Below are 16904 nucleotides of genomic sequence, written 5' to 3'. Positions count from 1 at the left end.
TCCTCCAAAAGAAACGCATAGACGATTTGTATTTTCACAACTCTTCTGTTGCCAGGCGTCTGAATGTTAGTCTGAGCAAGATATAATGACTTGCAGCTCGTTGCAGCCAAACAGATATAAGAAATCACCGCCCCCTTTCAGGCAGACCTAGAGTTGCCACTGCAGCTCAAACAGGTACATGCGGGTACTACAGTTGCGTGATGGTACTCCCACGGGTGAGAGCACAACGGCCAGGGCACCTGGGCTTCAGAGGATGTCAGGTCAAACTGTACGGAACAGGCTGAAAGAGATTCGTTTGAGAACCAGAAAACCCGACGTCAGGGTCGTGCTGCGTCGTCATCAACGTCTTCGCTTATTATTTATTTGTTTTATAGACATTACTCCCACGGGTACTCCCACGGGTGAGAACACAACGGCCAGGGCACCTGGGCTTCAGAGGATGTCAGGTCAAACTGTACGGAACAGGCTGAAAGAGATTCGTTTGAGAACCAGAAAACCCGACGCCAGGGTCGTGCTGCGTCGTCATCAACGTCTTCGCTTATTATTTATTTGTTTTATAGACATTACCTTCTTCTAAAGCACATGCACTCATTACTGATGTAAAATTCATGCACTAAAGTCTATTTATGGACGAGTTATACACGTTTGAAACTTTTCTCAACAGTTTTCTCGTCTATGCGTTTATTTCTTGGGATAGTATATCACAATGATAACAGTCCATTTGTATGGCGTTTTCCCATCATCACGTTCAAAGCCGACCTAAACTGTCTTTGAGGTGTCGGGTGGTTACGTGATATCTCATTCTACTTGGTATCCATCCACTGCTGGTTGAACAAAGGCAGATCTCGAACAAATTCATCAGCGTCGGACAGGACTGTGCCATGAAACTGTGTCAGGAGCCACATTATGGAACACGAGGACATGACCTGATGTTTCTGCCGATGTGGCTAGAATTTTAACAATATTTCAGTTTCTCACAACCTGTCATCTGGATATCGCCGAAATGTTCAAAGTGATTAATGTGTATGGTGCTGGTATTCGAACTTATGATAATAGCTATCTGGTGTGACAAAGAGACATTAATCTGCACAGCAAATTGCCCCGCCTTGAATGACAGGGCAAATGTGTGCCCTGATTACAATGAAAAGTATCAAATATTTGTCTTGCTCCTAAAACACACTTCAATCACTAAATACATTTATATATAAAATAATTTTCAAACCAACAATGAAGATTTGCATTAAGTTCAAGAAAAGCGGTCCAACTGCCATTTCAACCACTACTGCATTTTAAAAAAACATTGGAAGTAGCAAAAGGACCATTGAAGTGTAAAACTGTAGTTTAACTGTAGTTTAACTTTTCCTGCGCATGCGTACTATAATTTACTTTCTACGCATGCGCATCGTTAATCGGAAAGGGCGACAACGCGACAATGCGACATTTCAATATGTCGCATTGTCGCATGTCGCGTTTTAGTAAATGTTTAGGTTTTTTTACACATCGTAGATAGGGCGACAATGCGACAACGCGACATATTTTGACCTTGAAAAGTGTCGCTATGTCGCGTGTCGTACTTTGGAGGAACAGAGAAAATGTTATTCGAAACGCGACACGCGACATCGCGACAATGCGACAAATAGGCGAAATGTCGCGTTGTCGCATTGTCGCGCTTTGGTTAATTTTTGCCTCATTTTGCTTGGTTTTGAGAGGGCGACAACGCGACAATGCGACAACGCGACAATGTCCCTTCTCGGATTCCATGCTTATCTAAGGTTTTAAATGATTCAATTGATGGATCATTATTTGTGGATGATTTTAATATTTCTTGTCTCGGGAAAAATATGCATACTATTGAACGGCAACTGCAGTTATGTTTCAACAAAATTAACAAATGGTGTCTAGAAAACGGCTTTAAATTTTCTAAAACGAAAACCAATTGTATACATTTCTGTAGGAAATACAAACCGCATAAAGATCCAGAATTGTTTCTAAATAGTACTCCCATCAAAGTTGTTAAGGAGGCAAAGTTCTTGGGTCTGATTTTCGACTCACATTTAACGTTTCTCCCCCATATCAAGTCCCTAAAAATAAATGCCTGAAGGCGCTGGATTTATTAAAGGTCGTTTCTAATTCGAAGTGGGGAGGTGATCAAGCTACCCTCCTTCACTTATATAGATCAAAACTTATATAGAACAAAATAAATAAATGGTGTCTTGAAAACGGCTTTAAATTTTCTAAATCCAAATCGAATTGTATACATTTCTGTAGAAAATATAGGCCCCATAAGGACCCAGAACGATCATTAAATGGCACTCCCATTAAAGTTGTAAAGGAGGCCAAGTTCGTGGGCCTAGTTTGCGATTCCCATTAAACTTTTTTGCCGCATATCAAGTCTCGTAAAGCCAAACGCCTGAAAGCACTCGATTTGTTGAAAGTTGTTTCCGGCTCAAGTGGGGAGGGGATCAAGCTACCCTCCTAGACCTATACCGATCGCTGGTCCGTTGAAAACTTGATTATGGCTTCATCGTTTATGATGGAGCCTGCAAAAGCAACCTTAAACTTCTTGATTCTCTCCATCACCAAGGTCAAAGACTTTGTCTTGAGTCTTCCAGAACTTCACCTGTTGACAGTCTCTACGTTGCACAAAGACGTATAAAGTTGTCTTTACAATACATTACCAAATTATATTCGAATGAATCTAACCCTGCCTTTATTTGTGTCTTCAATACCCTGTATGAAGATTTCACTCTGTAAACATACTCTTCAACTCAACACCATTCTATGAATATTGAACAGTGAACAAACGTCACTGATCACTGATCACTTAAAACTGTTACTGAACAGTGAACAGTGAACAGTGATTACTGAACAGTAACCACCGACCACCGACCACCGATCACTCAACGTGAAAAACTGTAAATGAAAAGTGAACATGGACACTGAACAGTGAACACCGAACAGTGATTTCTAAACTTAATATTGAATGCTGAATATAACAGTAAACACTGAACGATGAACATCGAACGTTGAGTACTGAACAGAAAACACCCATCACCGATCATTCAAAACGGATCACTGTGACTGAAAAGTGAACACAGACATTGAACATTGAACACCGAACAGTGAACACTCCGCGTTGAACACAGTGAACACCGAACACCGAACAATAAACAAAATGAACAGTGAATGCTAAACAGAGAACCCTGTACACAGAACATTGTAACTGAAAAGAACATCAATGTATCATCACATGGATCAGATGTGATGATATCACAATGAAACATCCGAGGGTGTGATGCGTCCTCTTATCTCCTCTGGTGTATTTATAACTATCTATGTCAGCATTCGCGACTTAAAACGACACGTTAATAAGTGTTCGTTTTGAAGCAAGACATGTTGGGAAATGCCCAGTTAGTTGAGAGGTCGTACTTCATAAATAAAGACGTTGCACCGGTCCATCCATTCCGGTCAAGTTGCCTTCTGTTAACTCTGTTGAGGTAGGAGATGGCGCAGCTATTGTACTACCACTATTCAGTTCTACCAATAACCCGAAGTACTGTTGAGTGCACTGGTCCTTGTCAAAGATGAAGCCACAACAAACGTATGCGTACATGTAAATCTGTTTACATGTTTGTGTAGCGATAAGATACTTCTTTACCTCATGAAGTTACCCTCATAATAGAATAGGCGTTTTTAGAGGCTGATTTCGATACATTTTGACAGCTATCCTTATTAAGACAACTCCGATGTTTGAGTCCCATTAATCGTACTAATGTGCCAACGCATCACACAATATGCTTGTAAACGTTAGTTATTAAACATGAAAATGATACTTGAAAGTGCATGTCGAAAACATTTTCTCAGTAATGCATGAGCAATATGTCGGAAACATGAATGACGACATCGACTCTAAAATCCAAACCAAATTTCTTTACAAACATTTCGAGATAAACATATGTTTTAAAATATCAAACTTACAATGCTACTGACCGAAATATCGCCATTCGACGTTTGGAAATAAGGCAGTCCCAGTATCATTAACGGAACTGAAACAAAGCAATTGTCTGAATGACGAATTTATGGAAATAAATTGCTGAAAGCGCAGTTCTCTGTTTAAGACTGTGTATGCAAGAGTACATGGTTCAGGTTATGAATGTGTTGTAAACAAGAAAACACTGGTGGAAGATGAAGGATAAATGTTGTTCTCTATGGTTTGCAGATAGATTACAAAATTATTCAAATTGATATTCAAACTGAAAATGTTTTATTGCTGTGGTGGTGATACTCTACGTGACCAAGTAATCCTCATTTAGTTGAGAGGTCGAATTTTCATGGAGGAAGACTTAAGTCCTGACAAACCACTCCATTGGGGTCCCTTATTGTACAGCCCATTCAGGTGTGAGTTGTAGCACGAGTTGAACCACCAAGCCCCTTTATACGTCACAGCACAGTTCTTCGAGTTTGTATCCAGATCCAGATTATTTGCTGTAAATCTGGTGTTGTTGTGATACAACATCTGATCTCCTGAAAACACCAGCAGATTTCTAACTATTACTTGAACACTCCATTCTGAACTGTAACAAACCGTTCAGTCATGGCTTGTTTGACAACACTGTATGCGTTTGAGCGAAATAGAGAATAGTATGAACACAGCGTCAATGAGACCTGTGTACAAAGAGATTTATGCTGAAATTGACATGTTTACATGTTCTCTCTCTTTCTACATAACGATTTACGGTTTCATAGCTTCTTTTACGTAGAAATGTGTACCTTGACAATAATTTATTACATTCCTTCATTCGCGGTATTCTAACCATCCAGTTAGAAGGAACAATGATTTAATCAGCACAATATGAATATATGACATTCTGAAACAAACACAAAGTAATATTTACAACATACTCACCAGTTGTTCCTGAATATTTCCCGATGAACAGAGTGTAGAACTCTGACATGCTGCCCAGGTGGAAACTGTTATACTCAGCATGGAAGTGACTTCCTGATTTGTTCACCAGGTCGATTCTCAGTTCATAGGTTTTCTGCGTCGTCAGTCGGTGTATCTTCTCATTTCCTGAAATATGACCTCAGCTTACGTTATACCGAAGATTCCAGTCACACACTGTGTGAAATGAAAACTCAGTTATGGGTAATAGTGACACCCCGGGTCGAGGAGGCGAGTCAGTCAGTACAGCAAGATATTGTGCATTCATACAGAAAAAACACAATGGAGACCCTGAGTTTCATCAGTGTTTCCATGTCGGAAACAAAGCCGTTGTGTGCAACCAGACGACCAGAAGGATCTGTCTGTTCACGACCAAACACACAACCCAGACGCAAATGCATAATTTTACGGGATTAATTTACTTTTGACTTAAACATCAATAAAATATTTATCACGACTTTCTTTTCACGAAATTCGTTTTCAAGAAGCCCTATTCTATCTCTTCGACCTCATATATAAAATCGATACATATTTGTCTTAAACCTCAATAACGCCAGTTTCTTTGTATACTAATCACAGACACATACATATAATTATGACTTACAACATATCAGACACCAAGTTATCACAGACCCAGTACAAAGACAAACGAACACTATCAGATGCTTGACTATATCAATTGTGGGCAAATACTCAACATTTAAACCATGGAATGAGTATAATGTCACGGAAGTACGAAGCATTCATTGTTCTGACTGGAAATTGATGTTTGTACGAACCAAGCCAGAACTCTCGGGTGAGGTTTCCAAATCCGTCCATGTACTCAAACCAGGTTCGATAGAAATCTTCTGACCCGTCCAGTCGCCTTTGAAATACCTGTTCATTGAAAATCAATGTCTCATTGTGCGAATATTAAGATATCTGACATATTGACATTACCATTACACTTTGAAGAAAGAACTCTCACGCTGCAGATATTTTCTGGAACTTACCAACCATCCTCCGCCAGTCATGTCACAGTAGGCCAGAAATGACCCCTTCCCATCTGTCGGTTTGATTCGGTAAACTCCGTCCTCAGTTTCCGGAAACTCGTCCAAGATGCTCCTACAATCTGTTCAATATGGAATGTATCCGAGGCTATTTCAGAAACAATGATAATTTGTCTGATGTCAAATTTTTATGGTTTCCCTTCAAGTGTTAACGTCTATCAACTGTTCAATATGAAGCGTATTTAGGATTATTTCGGTATTTCCTCATTTACATAATGTCTCGTGTAGTCTCAGTGTATATCAACTAGTTGGAACAGGGAATGTTCTTTCTGGAATCAATGTTTCGTAACTTGTATCTTGAAAATCAACATCGACGTAGAATTATGGCAATACCTCTACCAATACGATTAAATTTAAAACACCGTAGATATCGAGGTGAAAAGTGAATGTTAAAGTTCCATAACAGGAGAAAACTGAATAACATTTTACTGGGGCATTTAAGAATGTAGCCTTCACCAAACAACGTCAGAGCCATGACATCATATGACGCTCCTATTACTGTTTATTCAAATCCTATGACAGAAAACAGAAACTGAAAATGTATTTTAAGTTTCAAAAACAAGAAGGAGCGAGGAATGTGCTGCTTTCCTAAGTCTTACTGTCCAGTGTACAAAGACATTTGGGAGGTGTGTGTATCTGGAAAAGCTTTTACTACTGGTTAAAAAAGCTTCAAAGTAAGTGGTGCCGTAACTTTCTACACTACGACGTACTCACCACTGCGCATGTCCGTACTCCCACAGGTTTCATCCCTGGAAGCCAGGAAGTTATCCATGGATGTCTTGAAAGTATCGTAGTTGTCCAGAACCTGACAGTAGTCGCCGGATATGTTGGCATATCCACCACCAACAAGCAACACTATACAGAGACATAGTCGGAACACCATGCTTCTCTCTGATAGCTGGTTGTACTGACTGAATCCGAGTGAATGGGTGCTTGAGTGTGGAGTGCAGCGTATTTAAAGGCTAACTTCAGTGCCAATCAAAACACCCTGCATATGTAACAGGGATATGAATCACACAATGGCAACACTTGTGGTGTTTATATGCTGTATCACACACTGAGAGATACTTGTACATTGAACTGACAAACAGTGCCATGACAAGTGGACCTCTGCTGTAACTAAAGTAAGTCATAATATCTCTCCTCTCTGGTATTCTTCTCCTCGTGGTGCACACACTTGTCTTCCACTTATCTAAATACACTTGATGGACATGAGTCGAACACTTGTATAACCATTATTCAACACTTAAAACAAAGTAAATCTGGGTTTCAAAATTGATTGTTCAGTTGTCAGGTCACCACCTAAAGCTATGTATCATCTCAACAATTACACAAGGACTTCATGTCTACAGCCGTACATCACATATGTTTGTGAAAGTACACTCTGAGTGAGTGAGTGAGTGATTGAGTGACTGATTGAGTGAGTGAGTGAGTGAGTGAGTTTTAGTTTAGACTTTAGTTTAGCAAAAGTCCCGTTATATGGCGGTGGTCAGTAAATAATGAAGACTGGAGAATCCAGTGATCAACATGAGCATCGATCTGCGCAACTGTGTCAATCACCCCAGCGAGGCTAACCGCCAATAGCACTGTCTGTCTATCAAGACCGGTTAAATGAAACATCTGAAGTTGTTTTCAATTCTCTGAAACTAGTCAAGCTATCTTGTGTGGCGATTTTAACACCGACATTTTCAGTTATCAAAAGTCGCACAGATCACGCTTACTTCAACAGTATCCCTCAGAGCAGAATATGATACCTTCCTGTTGCGGCGACAAAGAAGTGGGACAAATGATAACAGGATGATAACACTGAAACAGGAGAAATACACAATACACTAAAATTGGTTACACATTTGATCCCGAACACGTATGTCAGTCGCTCATCTTACACGTATTTATGCTTCATCCCCCTATCCATATATCTGATCATTTCCATGTAATTGCTTCCCTTCATGTGGACATGCTGAGTAGTACTGCATGTATGGTTAGCACACCATCTACTCCCCACAAGTGATCAAAAGCTAGTCAACTGCAAATTGGTATGTTCGAAGTCGAGGTACACAGATTGCTAGGTGACATGTTTGGTGACATAACGCCAGTGCGTGGACTGCCATTGTCCTTTGAAGCCATTGTCAGTGCATTAAAGAGGTCTGCTGATGAGCACGTGCCAAATGGACACCATAGACCGTACCTGAAACCTTACAAGAAACGTTCGAATCTCGATCTGTATCACTACAGGATGGGCGAAGCAGGGAGGTTTTGGTCAACTGAAGGCAGACCCCGAGGTGCTGATAACGACTCGTAAACCTTATACAAACACGTTAACTGTGACTTTTGGCATCGAAAAAGACAAGACGGGAGACAGTGGAATAAAGACAAGTATGGAGATAAACTCTGCATGCGAAGTAGATATTGCTGAATTCTACGAGACTGTAAGGATTCAAAAGAAACACCGTTCGCACACACCTGAAGTACAAGGAACCTTCATGCGATACACTGACTGAAATGAAGTTAGTAATTTGTGGGCAGACTACTATGCAGATCTATTATCACCTTTTGAACTGCCAGAGTTTGATAACGACTTTCGTAATGAGACAGACTCTAAGAGAGACCACATCTCAAGAATACCACTATACATGACGATGACCCTATACTCAAAACGGACATTGAAATATGTGAACTAAAACTATTGAAACAATGCCAAAAAATGAGAAAATCAACTGCACCGGACCAAACGACAAATGACCATATTTGTGTCGTTCTCGGTGTGGTCCTCAAACAATTAAGGAAATTCTTTAACATGATGGCACATGCCTGTTATATCCCTGCTTTGTTAAGATCCGGAACAGTTCTTTCAATATACAAAGGAAACAAAAACAACAGATCGGATCCTGCGAATTACAGAGGGATCACCTTCATCTCCGTCATCAGGGAAACTGTTTGAGAAGATACTGTTGGAAGGAAGTGAGAGGTATGTAAAGTATATGGAACCTGACTTCCCACAGACTACCGTGTGGATTCCGACCAGAGGATGGTGCAAACTTAGCTACCTATATACTCAAAGAAGTGATACCTTTTTACTCGGAAAGGTCCCCCAATTTATACCCTTCTTTCTCGACAACGAGAAAATTAATCTGGCACAACGGACTGCTGCTAAAAGTAGTTCTGCTTCATGTGCAAGGAAAAGCCTGACATATAATACGTCGTCAGCATGAATCAGCTGGATGTGTCAGATATGCTGAAGAGACAAATCGAATCTTCAAAGTCAGACAAGGCGTACGGCAAGGGCGTGTCCTATCCGCATAGATGTTCCTTGTGTATATGAATGAGCTTATACGTCGCTTTGGTCAGTTAAGACAAGGTCCTATCCTTGGACGTGATCACTATCCAGTAGTCCTACTCGCGACTCTCGCGGATGACACGACTCTTTCAGCCTGGGTAATAACTTACCGTCCATGAAATCGAACACAATAAAGGCAGGATCCTTTCAAACATGGCATACCTCTTGTGTTTTTCTGATCACTGTGTCCCTAATGTGTCCCATCGACTTAGTAATACCGCCAAAATACACGTCCATTTCGTGTTGCACACGAAAATGCTGTTTTTCTATTTTATGCTGCGTTTATGCGAATCGTAAAATTTTGCTTCAGTTTGTTCTCTGAAAGGATGGGTCTTTACATTGGTAACATGGCTCAGTATGGATAATGTCTTAAGTTTTTACTTTAAAACGTTTTTATGTACTTGTTCAAGTGTATACTTTCTTTTGAGCATTAGTTATATGACGTAGAATAATAATTCCATGTGCCTTCTTCGCGAGAGAGAGGTGGTTAAATATGTCCCGAAGAGAAACAAATAAAATTGAAACTATCCAGCGCTACTTTACACGAACTGCGTAAAATATTCGTCAGAGATCTTCGACCGCGGTAACTAACTGTACGGCTGGGGACGGTGACAGCTACTATAGACACAAAAAAGCAGATGTCCCTTGGAAGGTTATGCCGAAGCAATCACAGAGCCTGTGAAGGTCCTGGATCCTGAGATCATTGCTGCATCTATAGACAGTAAACTATAGGCAATGACTTAATTCTCAACAGAATGATGTAAATATCAGACATTGTAAAACTTTCTTTTTTCTATTTACAATACATCAGTGTGTGCGTTGTGTTAAAAGAATAATCACTCGCCGAAGTTACTGGAGGAAATAAAGATATTCATTCATTCATTCATTCATTCATTCATTCATTGTACACACCACCCTGTACATACACAAGCATGTACACAACACACTTTACACACAGAATGATGTACACACCTCCCTGTACACACAAACATGCACACCACGCTGTACTCAATTCAATTCTCTTTATTCAGTACAATGAGTGGACCATCGGCCCTATGTACAACAACAAGGTCCATGCATTAAACAAAGACTTAAGCAAGCACAGGAAAACTGTGAAAGCAATATAATCAATTTGACTGAGAATTTATCCAAGTGTGTCCCAGCATGAAACAAATATAGCATTCCATAATCCACAATGCCTAGTTTTATCTTGCCAAGCAAATGTACAAATACTTAAGACGGAGCCCACTGTACACCATAGTCAATACATCACACAGGAATGCATGCGAAAACAGCAAGGCTATATGACGATACAATCGATCGGAATTGCAAACTAATTGTCCATGTGTACCCTGGCATGAAAGCCATTGTATTCTACGTTCAATGGTGAAGACTTATTATGCAAGGACTACAAATACATACAATCGATATTCACAGAATATACCATTCCATGATCAGTGGAGAGTAATTTTACACAACAGGGTAGATATACAAGATTGTTTTTTTTTTAGAAAAATATCAAAAAGAACTTGAGTCTAGCGGAAATAACAGACCTTACTGGATGCTACCTGTGTAGCCTGGATAACATACCAGACACCACTATCATTGTTACAGAGATGATATACCATTCCACATTGAGTGATGCTTAATTTTAAACTTTTAAAGCAAGTCCTGTTGGCAACATGGTCCAAACACATGCATAAACTATATTATGGAACAATCAGTTATACAGACTCTTTAGTCATGTGAATCCAGGCATAAAGACTATACATTATAAGTTCAATGATACCGAATATTACACTACAAAGTGGACATACAAACGTTTTAAGAGGGTATATGCAAGTTCAGCATGTACATACAGTCAGTTTTACAGGAGGATTATCCAGGTATGTCCACGCATGGAATATATAACATTCCACGATCAGTGATGGATAATATAACATTACAGGGTACAAAAAAGAGGCTTGAGTCATAACAGTTATAACAGACCATATCAAATACAACCTGTTACCATGGATACCCATACAAGGCATCAAGACTTGGAAAATAGAACGGGTTGTAACCGGTAATTCATGGATTTTAACAAGATACAGATATATCGGGGCATAGACATCAGTTTTACACATCCAAAACACGAGTGCATGAAGTTAAGTGCAGCACAGAAAATATACTCAGGCCACTATCAATGGTACGTGGATAATATACCGAGCACTTCTGCAAATGCAACACTGTGATACATAAGACAAGTAGAGGTACCACAAGAGGCTGGGATAGTAATGTCCCATATTAATGATCAGTGATGTACGCTACATAGTATTTATTCTATACGAGAGCTTTCCTACTAAGGTTGGAGGCATGGAAAATGTAGCAGGCCAAGTTTCCTATAACTGATCCGTGTCGGGAAGACTTGAGTAGATTAAACCATAGTTAGGAATGCAGAATATTTAAGGGGCATGTATCTTTGTTGGAGGTTATCATAAGTGACACAAGTCAGCAGGAAGTGATATTCAGTCTCCATGTATCCACTGTTACAGACTTTACACAGTCTTTCATGCCTTGGCATGTCTGAACATCTGCCAGTTTCAATGGCTAGTTTGTGTGACCTGCAGCTGAACTGTGCACACTGTACTCACAGAAGCATGTACCACCCTTTGCTCAAAGTAACTGATACAAGCGCACATAAAATACCCATTCACTGTTAAAGTCAACAACATTGCATACCTACCTTGATTGGCATTCTCGTATTTCTTGCGTAAAGTGACGTAACTTCTGCAGTTACCTCAAACAACGCTCTAACCAGGATAATGTCGGATAATTATTCCTAACATTGATTGGATTTCAGTTTCAAGTTCCATGTCAGTACACTTTACTGTTGCTCTGAGTTCTGGTTTATTAACACTGGTATCCACATGTCTCCTGCATCCATAAATATATATTGTTTTAACAATTCTTTACGTTGTTGTTTGATCTCAGTGTAGTGTGATGTAAAAGAGTCAGTGTCCGTCTTGTGATAGTGTGATGAAAATGTGTTATTGCTGTGGTGGTGATACTCTACGTGACCAAGTATTCATCATTTAGTTGAGAGGTCGAATTTTCATGGAGGAAGACTTAAGTCCTAACAAACCATTCCATCGTGGTCCCTTACTGTACAGACCATTCAGGTGTGAGTTGTAGCACGAGTTGAACCACCAAGCCCCTTTATACGTCACAGCACAGTTCTTCGAGTTTGTATCCAGATCCAGATTATTTGCTGTAAATCTGGTGTTGTTGTGATACAACATCTGATCTCCTGAAAACACCAGCAGATTTCTAACTATTACTTGAACACTCCATTCTGAACTGTAACAAACCGTTCAGTCATGGCTTGTTTGACAACACTGTATGCGTTTGAGCGAAACAGAGAATAGTATGAACACAGCGTCAACGGGACCTGTGTACAAAGAGATTTATGCTGAAATTGACATGTTTACATGTTCTCTCTCTTTTTACATAACGATTTACGGTTTCATAGCTTCTTTTACGTAGAAATGTGATTTATTACATTCCTTCATTCGCGGTATTCTAACCATCCAGTTAGAAGGAACAATGATTTAATCAACACAATATGAATATATGACATCCTGAAACAAACACAAAGTAATATTTACAACATACTCACCAGTTGTTCCTGAATATTTCCCGATGAACAGAGTGTAGAACTCTGACATGCTGCCCAGGTGGAAACTGTTATACTCAGCATGGAAGTGACTTCCTGATTTGTTCACCAGGTCGATTCTCAGTTCATAGGTTTTCTGCGTCGTCAGTCGGTGTATCTTCTCATTTCCTGAAATATGACCTCAGCTTACGTTATACCGAAGATTCCAGTCACACACTGTGTGAAATGAAAACTCAGTTATGGGTAATAGTGACACCCCGGGTCGAGGAGGCGAGTCAATCAGTACAGCAAGATATTGTGCATTCATACAGAAAAAACACAATGGAGACCCTGAGTTTCATCAGTGTTTCCATGTCGGAAACAAAGCCGTTGTGTACAACCAGACGACCAGAAGGATCTGTCTGTTCACACCCAAACACACAACCCAGACGCAAATGCATAATTTTACGGGATTGATTTACTTTTGACTTAAATATCAATAAAATATTTATCACGACTTTCTTTTCACGAAATTCGTTTTCAAGAAGCCCTATTCTATCTATTCGATATCATATATAAAATCGATACATATTTGTCTTAAACCTCAATAACGCCAGTTTCTTTGTATACTAATTACAGACACATACATATAATTATGACTTACAACATATCAGACACCAAGTTATCACAGACCCAGTACAAAGACAAACGAACACTATCAGATGCTTGACTATATCAGTTGTGGACAAATACTCAACATTTAAACCATGGAATGATTGTATATAATGTCACGGAAGTACGAAGCATTCATTGTTCTGACTGGAAATTGATGTTTGTACGAACCAAGCCAGAAATCTCGGGTGAGGTTTCCAAATCCGTCCATGTACTCAAACCAGGTTCGATAGAAATCTTCTGACCCGTCCAGTCGCCTTTGAAATACCTGTTCATTGAAAATCAATGTCTCATTGTGCGAATATTAAGATATCTGACATATTGACATTACCATTACACTTTGAAGAAAGAACTCTCACGCTGCAGATATTTTCTGGAACTTACCAACCATCCTCCGCCAGTCATGTCACAGTAGGCCAGAAATGACCCCTTTCCGTCTGTCGGTTTGATTCGGTAAACTCCGTCCTCAGTTTCTGGAAACTCGTCCAAGATGCTCCTACAATCTGTTCAATATGGAATGTATCCGAGGCTATTTCAGAAACAATGATAATTTGTCTGATGTCAAATTTTTATGGTTTCCCTTCAAGTGTTAACGTCTATCAACTGTTCAATATGAAGCGTATTTAGGATTATTTCGGTATTTCCTCATTTACATAATGTCTCTTGTAGTGCTCAGTGTATATCAACCAGTTGGAACAGGGAATGTTCTTTCTGGAATCAATGTTTCGTAACTTGTATCTTGAAAATCAACATCGACGTAGAATTATGGCAATACCTCTACCAATACGATTAAATTTAAAACACCGTAGATATCGAGGTGAAAAGTGAATGTTAAAGTTCCATAACAGGAGAAAACTGAATAACATTTTACTGGGGCATTTAAGAATGTAGCCTTCACCAACACAACGTCAGAGCCATGACATCATATGACGCTCCTATTACTGTTTATTCAAATCCTATGACAGAAAACAGAAACTGAAAATGTATTTTAAGTTTCAAAAACAAGAAGGAGCGAGGAATGTGCTGCTTTCCTAAGTCTTACTGTCCAGTGTACAAAGACATTTGGGAGGTGTGTGTATCTGGAAAAGCTTTTACTACTGGTTAAAAAAGCTTCAAAGTCAGTGGTGCCGTAACTTTCTACACTACGACGTACTCACCACTGCGCATGTCCGTACTCCCACAGGTTTCATCCCTGGAAGCCAGGAAGTTATCCATGGATGTCTTGAAAGTATCGTAGTTGTCCAGAACCTGACAGTAGTCGCCGGATATGTTGGCATATCCACCACCAACAAGCAACACTATACAGAGACATAGTCGGAACACCATGCTTCTCTCTGATAGCTGGTTGTACTGACTGAATCCGAGTGAATGGGTGCTTGAGTGTGGAGTGCAGCGTATTTAAAGGCTAACTTCAGTGCCAATCAAAACACCCTGCATATGTAACAGGGATATGAATCACACAATGGCAACACTTGTGGTGTTTATATGCTGTATCACACACTGAGAGATACTTGTACATTGAACTGACAAACAGTGCCATGACAAGTGGACCTCTGCTGTAACTAAAGTAAGTCATAATATCTCTCCTCTCTGGTATTCTTCTCCTCGTGGTGCACACACTTGTCTTCCACTTATCTAAATACACTTGATGGACATGAGTCGAACACTTGTATAACCATTATTCAACACTTAAAACAAAGTAAATCTGGGTTTCAAAATTGATTGTTCAGTTGTCAGGTCACCACCTAAAGCTATGTATCATCTCAACAATTACACAAGGACTTCATGTCTACAGCCGTACATCACATATGTTTGTGAAAGTACACTCTGAGTGAGTGAGTGAGTGATTGAGTGACTGATTGAGTGAGTGAGTGAGTGAGTGAGTTTTAGTTTAGACTTTAGTTTAGCAAAAGTCCCGTTATATGGCGGTGGTCAGTAAATAATGAAGACTGGAGAATCCAGTGATCAACATGAGCATCGATCTGCGCAACTGTGTCAATCACCCCAGCGAGGCTAACCGCCAATAGCACTGTCTGTCTATCAAGACCGGTTAAATGAAACATCTGAAGTTGTTTTCAATTCTCTGAAACTAGTCAAGCTATCTTGTGTGGCGATTTTAACACCGACATTTTCAGTTATCAAAAGTCGCACAGATCACGCTTACTTCAACAGTATCCCTCAGAGCAGAATATGATACCTTCCTGTTGCGGCGGCAAAGAAGTGGGACAAATGATAACAGGATGATAACACTGAAACAGGAGAAATACACAATACACTAAAATTGGTTACACATTTGATCCCGAACACGTATGTCAGTCGCTCATCTTACACGTATTTATGCTTCATCCCCCTATCCATATATCTGATCATTTCCATGTAATTGCTTCCCTTCATGTGGACATGCTGAGTAGTACTGCATGTATGGTTAGCATACCATCTACTCCCCACAAGTCATCAAAAGCTAGTCAACTGCAAATTGGTATGTTCGAAGTCGAGGTACACAGATTGCTAGGTGACATGCTTGGTGACATAACGCCAGTGCGTGGACTGCCATTGTCCTTTGAAGCCATTGTCAGTGCATTAAAGAGGTCTGCTGATGAGCACGTGCCAAATGGACACCATAGACCGTACCTGAAACCTTACAAGAAACGTTCGAATCTCGATCTGTATCACTACAGGATGGGCGAAGCAGGGAGGTTTTGGTCAACTGAAGGCAGACCCCGAGGTGCTGATAACGACTCGTAAACCTTATACAAACACGTTAACTGTGACTTTTGGCATCGAAAAAGACAAGACGGGAGACAGTGGAATAAAGACAAGTATGGAGATAAACTCTGCATGCGAAGTAGATATTGCTGAATTCTACGAGACTGTAAGGATTCAAAAGAAACACCGTTCGCACACACCTGAAGTACAAGGAACCTTCATGCGATACACTGACTGAAATGAAGTTAGTAATTTGTGGGCAGACTACTATGCAGATCTATTATCACCTTTTGAACTGCCAGAGTTTGATAACGACTTTCGTAATGAGACAGACTCTAAGAGAGACCACATCTCAAGAATACCACTATACATGACGATGACCCTATACTCAAAACGGACATTGAAATGTGTGAACTAAAACTATTGAAACAATGCCAAAAAATGAGAAAATCAACTGCACCGGACCAAACGACAAATGACCATATTTATTTCGTTCTCGGTGTGGTCCTCAAACAATTAACGAAATTCTTTAACATGATGGCACATGCCTGTTATATCCATGCA

At 39.9% G+C, this 16904-nt stretch overlaps 2 protein-coding genes across 2 annotated transcripts; both read right to left on the bottom strand.

Moving 5' to 3' along the window:
• Window positions 1-4241: 4241 nt before the first annotated feature.
• On the bottom strand, window positions 4242-7095 carry LOC137287927 (fibrinogen C domain-containing protein 1-like). The gene is made up of 5 exons (XM_067820304.1): window positions 6706-7095; window positions 5935-6053; window positions 5722-5818; window positions 4907-5071; window positions 4242-4524 (listed from the first exon to the last, which is right to left on the bottom strand). The coding sequence occupies exons 1-5, from the start codon at window positions 6872-6874 to the stop codon at window positions 4310-4312; spliced, it is 765 nt and encodes a 254-aa protein (XP_067676405.1). The 5' UTR covers window positions 6875-7095; the 3' UTR covers window positions 4242-4309.
• Window positions 7096-10338: 3243 nt separating this feature from the next.
• On the bottom strand, window positions 10339-14991 carry LOC137287939 (fibrinogen C domain-containing protein 1-like). Its single transcript, XM_067820314.1, has 5 exons — window positions 14792-14991; window positions 14019-14137; window positions 13806-13902; window positions 12987-13151; window positions 10339-12617 (listed from the first exon to the last, which is right to left on the bottom strand). Exons 1-5 carry the CDS (start codon window positions 14958-14960, stop codon window positions 12403-12405), a joined length of 765 nt encoding a protein of 254 aa, XP_067676415.1. The 5' UTR covers window positions 14961-14991; the 3' UTR covers window positions 10339-12402.
• Window positions 14992-16904: the final 1913 nt, after the last annotated feature.

Source organism: Haliotis asinina, chromosome 1 (genome assembly GCF_037392515.1).
Source record: "Haliotis asinina isolate JCU_RB_2024 chromosome 1, JCU_Hal_asi_v2, whole genome shotgun sequence".
NCBI lineage: Eukaryota > Metazoa > Mollusca > Gastropoda > Lepetellida > Haliotidae > Haliotis > Haliotis asinina.
This window is presented reverse-complemented; position numbering and strand designations above follow the sequence as displayed.

Coding starts and splice junctions, on each gene's coding strand:
- LOC137287927 (XM_067820304.1), bottom strand. CDS start 6,874: ATGGTGTTCCGACTATGTCTCTGTATAGTGTTGCTTGTTGGTGGTGGA. Junction 6,054..6,705: donor GAGTACGGACATGCGCAGTG/GTGAGTACGTCG, acceptor CATATTGAACAG/ATTGTAGGAGCATCTTGGAC. Junction 5,819..5,934: donor TGACTGGCGGAGGATGGTTG/GTAAGTTCCAGA, acceptor TTCAATGAACAG/GTATTTCAAAGGCGACTGGA.
- LOC137287939 (XM_067820314.1), bottom strand. CDS start 14,960: ATGGTGTTCCGACTATGTCTCTGTATAGTGTTGCTTGTTGGTGGTGGA. Junction 13,903..14,018: donor TGACTGGCGGAGGATGGTTG/GTAAGTTCCAGA, acceptor TTCAATGAACAG/GTATTTCAAAGGCGACTGGA. Junction 12,618..12,986: donor GAAATATTCAGGAACAACTG/GTGAGTATGTTG, acceptor TGGTGTTTTCAG/GAGATCAGATGTTGTATCAC.